This window comes from Penaeus japonicus, unplaced genomic scaffold, assembly GCF_977035675.1.
Source record: "Penaeus japonicus unplaced genomic scaffold, GWHDUDI00000001_assembly GWHDUDI00000024, whole genome shotgun sequence".
Taxonomy (NCBI): Eukaryota; Metazoa; Arthropoda; class Malacostraca; order Decapoda; family Penaeidae; genus Penaeus; species Penaeus japonicus.
Window position 1 is genome coordinate 12,801,161 of NW_028234426.1, and position 7,500 is coordinate 12,808,660.

The window sequence follows — 7,500 nt, forward strand, 5'->3', positions numbered from 1 at the left end:
TAAAATAAGATCATTAATAACAAAATGATCCAAAAAATCTTAGTCACAAAATACAATTTTGTCAAACAATACATTCAGATGATATACATATTCATATACTTTTCTATCAGGAAATCAATACCTGTAATCTGTTTAAAGTATAATATTTGAGTTATATGATATGTCAATAAGTAAATGGCAACATTTCTGTATCATATTTTTTCCCTGCATTAAATAAAACTATGCTCAGTCCATCTTTTAAACTAGGGGATGCATGTATGATAATGTTAGTTTCCTATATAGTGTTGAAGTAATGTGCAATGTAATATTTGTCTTACCATCAATAAAATGATGGTATTTCAAATTTGAATCTGAAAACCTTTTAAGCTGGAAAGTGTCTCATTTCCCTTAACATGCAGGAAATCTATGCTCTTAAATACAGTATCATATTAAATTCTCAACTGTATATTGCTCATAAACTGAAAAAGAACTAACTATTTTTTTCATACATTCCATCAGGTTTCCATCAATCATCCCAGATAGCTGTGTTCCTGGACCCAAGGTAATAATAAAAACACTGATATATATGTTATTTTCTTTAACCTTTATACATGAAATATTTACATGTTTGGACACTAGTATTCTAAGGTAATGGCAATTCCTTTTATTCATCAGGTATGTTAATCAAATGGATTTTGAGCTTCTAGAAACAGAAGCATTAACAATTTAAAATTTTCATTTGCTCTGAAACATCAATATCCCTCAATATCCCTTCCCTCCCTTATTAGAAGAAATAAAAGTCTGCAAATGAAAAACACCTAAACTGCATTTCATCAACAAACTAATCATAAATAAACACTACTGGGACAAAGTTACTGTTTCTTCGGAGGAACCCAGGCTTCAATCTTGGGTTTCGTGGTGGAGTAGGGCATGAAAGCCTTTTCAGTTCCACTTGTATTTTCCTCGTGGCCACTTAACCATGAATAGCTCACAGGTGCTACCTACACAGATAAAAAAGAAAAGAAAAGACAAAGAAAATCAGTCAAAAGAAAACAAAGTTATGACTCACCCTCTCAGGAACATAAGATATATATAATCTGTAATCAATTAATCTAGCATCTCATATCAAATACAACAAAATAACAAAATATAAAAGCCTAGTTCAACACACAAATATATAGTGATAAAATGTTCTAAATGCTGTGTATTGTATCTCACCTCAGTTGGGGGCTTGTCAGTCTTGTGGTGCAACCAGCCAAACCATTCAGCAGGTATCATGGATCCATCATAATCTGTGCCTACACTGGGGTGGTACACGACCCATCTGTTGCGACCTGGAGACAAGGTTTTGGTTTAGTGGTGTGTCATGCCATTAGATCATCAGATCATCAGATACTGGGTATATCTCTAATTATACAATTAAAAAGAAAGAAAAAAAACAAACTTACCAAGCATGAGTTTTGGGTCTTCGTAGTATTTGTTACCCCTGGCATCTTCTCCTACTAAAGTGCCAACTTTCAAGTCATCCACTCTGTAAAAATAGAGAGCAGAGGCTATAAGACGAGGTAAAAAAGATGAAAAGATTAGTTGTCCAAAAACTGGACAACTAAACAAAATCACCTTCTAATCATAAATATATTCCTTTCTTACTTTTCCTGAAAATAAACATTGGTTTCCAAAGAGCCCTTTTCATATATCCTATGAAATTTGATTAAGAGAAAATCCAAGAAATGAAGACAGGAAACTCTTACAGAAAATAAAGAGAAAAAGAAAGAAAGACAAAATAAAAAAAAAGTCAAAGATTAAAAGAAGTCTTTTGGAGGGTGAGAGGTACCAAGCCAAACATATTTCAGAAATCAAAGTAATTTAAATAAAAAAGGGCCTTTTTGACAACATACCTTAGTAATTTTTCAAAATAGGAATGTATAAAGCAAAGCTTTTGCTGCTGCACTTCATTCTTCAGCAAAGGCCACCAAATCTTCTCTTCACACATTTGGCAAATTTAACCCTTTCTGGACGGGTGGTACACTACTGTACCGCTCATTCAAAAGCCCAGTGGCCGGGCGGCACAATATTGTGCCAGCCATTTAATTGATTTAGGCCTAAGCGCTCGAAAGCCCCAGCATTGTGACATTCACGGCTGGAATGCCCCCGTCGTGAGTGGGTTAAACTGGATTCTTATCTAAAATAAATCAACAGGGAGGTCTACAAGCTCTATTTTGCCAATACATACATAGTGGAGATTTATTTGCCTTTGTATGGGAAGTGTTGGACTTCATTGTACAGGCATAGTTTCACAGACTGCAATTTTATAGATTATATATTATATATTACACCTTATAGTGTAATTGTGTGTTCTTTTTGGCCATTAACCTTTTCTCTTTGTGCAATTCTATTAAGTTAATCATGCAAATACAATTTCATTACTTTTTAGTAAATGTTTCATAGACACCCCCATGTCTGCACCAGGCCATTATCATTCTCCACATGTTCCTCCACATATAATCTGACAAGATAAAACTTGAAGACTTTCTTTGTGATTTACTGTCAAATATGGAACTATTCCAAGCATTACATTACATGAATGTAATGGAGATACAATAAAGTACAGAGGCCATCGCATTCACTTTACAATGTGCTTTTACCATGCTGGACTGGACTGAAGGCCCTCCATCACAGATCACAGCAAGTACCAAGAGGATTTGTAAAGAATGCAGCATATTTCGTTATGAGAAAAGAGTCCTGATATTAATGAAGAAAGACAAATACAATGACACATACAAGGTCTTCCTTTTTAGAGAAAAAAAATCCACTAATTAACTTTTCTTAGCTAATTACACATAAGGAAGACTTCTAATACTATAAATTCCAAACAATCATATTATTTGACTTTCTTGGATTCACCTTGCTTGTACTTTGCTTGCCAAAGTGCTTTGAAAAGTCAAATTTCACCATGCTGCAAAGGAATTTTTTGTCCCGATGAAATATTGCAGACCTCCCTAACACAACCACTATCCGGTATATAAATGATCATACTTGAGAACTTTTTTTAGGTATAGCTACAGCACATGACAGTATGAGTTATATGCTAAACTGCAAATCAAATTTATGAATTGTTGAAATCTAGGACATCTTTCATCTATTATCTATGACATTTGCTGCAAAAATGAAAAGTTATGTCATGTACAAAAATTATTACAGATGCAACTTCAATCTGCATTCTTCACTGATAAACAATTGACTGATGCATTTTTATTTTAAATGACATGCATATCACTATGCTTAACCCATTGCAGTAGGATAGATTTGCTTGCCCACTCTCCAGGCAGCTTCACACAACATACCTAATTCTCATGCACTTGAGAAATTCCAACAAATACCTGGAATCATGATAACAAGATTCCCTTTTCAAGAAATGCTAGCTTAGTAAAACCTGTAATTAACCCATTCACAACAAGATGTATTTTCGGTTACTCCCGCTGACGCCGGGAAGATAACAAGCACACGACGCTTCGTGCCGGGGTGTTTTCTCGCTGTGTGGGGCCGCGATGATCCTCTCAGAGCCTTTTTCACCCACCCTATTCTTATGGTTTTCATGAATGCATCTACAATGTAAAGGCACGTAAAAATATTGCCATGTTCAGAGATATTTTAGTCGAAAAACATGTTACAGTAATGCCTTTTTAGTTTTATCTTATTTAAATTTGCCTATATTCTTAACTTCTATGTGAAAACACCAAAGGAAAGTGGAAGCAATCTCTTAGTGGGGCATCAAAAAACATGTTTTATACTTTTTTTTTTCTTACCAAAACAAAGAGAACAATATGAATAATCATACACATATGTATGAGCATATGCATGTACCTCGTGACGTGACATGACATGATATCACGGGTAATCAACAAATAAGTAGTAGTATTGCATTACAAATTTCTAACTTTATCTTATTTCTTGGCCAAACACACTTAATTTTACAATAGTTTTTCAACCCACATCCTTTAATTCAACCAATCAAGAAGCAGATGATGTCATCAACATCATGTAGTTTTCTGTGACGTCATTTTTTTAAGGTTATATCTCATTTTATGATACTCAAACACCTAAACTAAAGAAACAGTCTCTTAAGAAATTATATAAAATGATTATATTTGAGAACAATCTAGCGATCTACTGCTGATATTTCAGCACGTTACATTGCCCCTCCTGGAAACCGGTGAGAAAATGCACATCTCAGGACGTCACCTGGGTCCGGGGATATTTTTCGACCTCGTGAAAGGACATCATCCGGTGCGAATGGGTCAAAGTTTGCCAGCCTCCACCACAAGCACTTTCTTCACTGCCTATCTCAAGTCAGCAATGGGGATTGCTTCCTGCATGATATTGCAGTCCAGGTGGTGAGTCTGGCCTTGTTCATCAAGTGTCTAATTACTAGAAATATAAAACCTGAGTAATATCTATTCAACCCCTTACAGTTTGGGCTCCAACTGGTCTAAACATTCTTCTATTGATGACAGCCAGGGAGTTACCCTTCGATCGACTGGCCAATCATAGTGCTTTTTTGTTTCTTATTGTAAGTGAATCCACGAGTTAGACTTTTCAAGCAAGAGTCCCTTGTTGCATCGTGAAGATGTATATGTGTGTTTGCAGTATTTGTCCCTGAACAGGATATACACTAGTAACGTGGGCTACACATAGAAAATGTATATGAAAGGCATCTCTGCTAAACAATGAGCCAGTCTGAGCTCTACATGTAAAAACCTAAATAAAAACCCAAAAATCAAGGTAAATGGGAGGGAGGGGGGTTCTAGGTAGGGTCAAGCCCCCCATGGCTAGGGATTATTTCAAAATGAGATAAGGTGGTATAACTGGATAAAGACACAATCAAATGCAGCGAAAAACCAACTTTACAGCATGATGTGGATTTAATGATGATGTAACACCATAAAACTTTTCTTCCAGAAACGTAAAATAAGCGAGAAGTATTATTTTGATAATTAAGAAATGAGTAATGGGAGAGGTTTCCAGTGAATTGGCAAACTAAAAACTGAAAAATATCGACTCTGCGCATGCGTTGACCTTGCCCATGGAAATACAAGAAAAGAAAGAAAGAAAGAAAAAAAAAAGAAAGATAGAAAGAAAGAAAAAAACAAAAAAACAAAAAAACTAATAGGTAATGATGTCACAATAATAGCACCAATAAGGAAACAATTAATCTAAGCAACAAACTTATCATCCAATCACAGACAATTCAATGTTGAGTATGGGTCCTCGTACAAATTTCAAAATCAGTATAGAGATGGCTAGCGAGAACACAGGTTGTAGATTCACACTGTGGGGCTATATTAAGTTTTTATAAAGATGATGGTCATAGGACAGGACGACCTATGACCCAGCCCCTCACATGCCTGCAATTAAGGTCAGTAATGCGCACATTCGGATTAAAAAGTACCCGACACGAAGTAGCTTGAAGAAGGGATGGGGGGGAAGGGTCCAAGGGGGGAAGAGATAAAGCCATACCCCCCCCCCCTCTTGGCTTGGGCAAAAATAAAAACTAGGTTAGGTTAGATCAGGTCCATTGGTTAGATTTTGTTGCTTACAAATATGGCAAAAATGTGTTCGTGGCAGATACGTATATGCCATGAAGTGGCTTTGAAAGGGGGAGAAGGAGGGGCAGGTCCCTTGGCTAAGCTAACCTAAAAACGAGGCTAGGTTAGGTTAGGTATATAGGTTAAGTTTTATTACCAAAAATATTGCTTAAATCTCCCACCAGAAATTCTTCAGATGTGGGCGTCTGTGTGTGTGTGTGCCGGGGGGGGGGGAGGGGGGGTCAGAAATGAAAAGTTTCCAGAGGAAATAGGCATCATAACTGAAAATCATTATGCAAACTACCCAAGAATATTATGTTGCACTAAAAAGGGTTGGATGCGTCTTAATCCAAATTTACCAATAAGATTAGGATTTTATATACAAAAATGACCTGAAAACTATGCATTCAAGAATTCCAACAAAAAATGCTTCATGTCACCGCAACCATGATTGCTGTGCACACAGCATGCCTACTAATCAGTAAATCTATAATAATAATAATAATAATAATAATAATAATAATAATAATAATAATAATAATAATAATAATAATAATAATAATTATAATAAAAAAAAATCATAATAGTAATAATAATAAAAAAAAAAAAAAAAAAAAAAAAAAAAAAAAAAAAAAAAAAAAAAAAAAAAAAAAAAAAAAAAAAAAAAAAGATGCATCTTTCGCATTTATATATTTTTGTAGGCACATATGATGAAACTAAACTACATAAGTGTCATATATCAATGCAATTTGTTCATATATCACCTCGCAATTTCCCTGATCTACTTAGTGCCTTCCCCTACTATCAGGGCCCAGATTGTGGGGTATTGGGGTGGTATCATAGATTACTTCCACTATATACGAGTAGTAGAGGGTGAGAGGAATCCATTGATACCACTTATTTCGAAAGGCGGCGCTATCCGGTAAATTTACCCTAAATTGTTTATACGATGGGTTACACCAGTGGTTCTCAAACTGGGTGCCGCGGCACCCTGGGGTGCCACGGACAGCGCCTAGGGGTGCCACAAGATTGCCATGAATTTTGTCTTGGCATCAAGTACATTTGTAAAACAGTATTGTAGCAGTCTGCTTATTTGCTTATTTGACTATCAGTGATTATCATCTTTTTTTCTTCTTCTTTTTATGCTACTTTGGCATTTATAACTCTTAAGTTGCCTTTTTTTCTTCTTTCTTTGTATGCTACTTTGCATATTTATTAAACTCTTAAGTTATCTAATATTCTGAATCTAATTCCACTGACGAGTTCTATGTTTGGGCTTGTATGTACAGTACATCATATGTTTAACCCACACACCAGGGGTGGGTACAGCATGTGTAACCGCGCATTCAAAAGCCCAGTTGCCCTGTTGCCGGCTAGTATTGTGCCAGCTATTCAATTGATTGGCCTAATAATTCGGGAAAGCCCCGGCATTTGGACATTCTAAATCCCCCCGTCGGGGAATGGTTTATTTGGGTTGTTTGAGTACGGATAATATTAATCATTAATTTTAAAGTAATTCAAACAGGTACAATATTATACTCAGAAGTTAATCATGGAGCGAAGTGTGATGGTGAAAAAGGGGTGCCACAGAAAGGATTATATAAATTCAGGGTGCCATCACTGAAAAAAGATTGAGAACCACTGGGTTACACTATCCCGTCAATCCGTATACAAAAATCCACAGCTGACTTATAACTTCTATTGCTCTTGAAGTCACAGTGCAATGAGATATACTGATTCTTAGGTAAACCAAACGAGAGGCAAATAAGCATAATAAAATTGAGAAATAATCAAAAGTAAATACACCAAACCCGAAAATGCACTCCATACGCAAAGTGAATTTACTTTATATAATTTGGTTATCTGCATAAGAAGGGAATTTACCTATACAACTGGTAAAGTGCTCCTCTGATCCCTCCATGGTGCTTGATGATCC

The 7,500-nt window shown here is 35.7% G+C and overlaps 1 protein-coding gene across 1 annotated transcript in view; it reads right to left on the minus strand.

The window, feature by feature from the left end:
- Positions 1-562: 562 nt before the first annotated feature.
- The window catches only part of ND-B17.2 (NADH dehydrogenase (ubiquinone) B17.2 subunit), a 7,057-nt gene continuing 119 nt past the window's right edge, over positions 563-7,500 (minus strand). Inside the window, exons 1-4 of the mRNA XM_043002694.2 lie at positions 7,449-7,500; positions 1,428-1,510; positions 1,198-1,313; positions 563-980 (exon numbers count right to left, since the gene is read on the minus strand). The exon at positions 7,449-7,500 is cut by the window's right edge and continues 119 nt beyond it. Coding sequence (XP_042858628.1) covers positions 852-980; positions 1,198-1,313; positions 1,428-1,510; positions 7,449-7,500 — 380 coding nt within the window. The 3' untranslated portion in view covers positions 563-851. The remainder of the gene's footprint in view (positions 981-1,197; positions 1,314-1,427; positions 1,511-7,448) is intronic.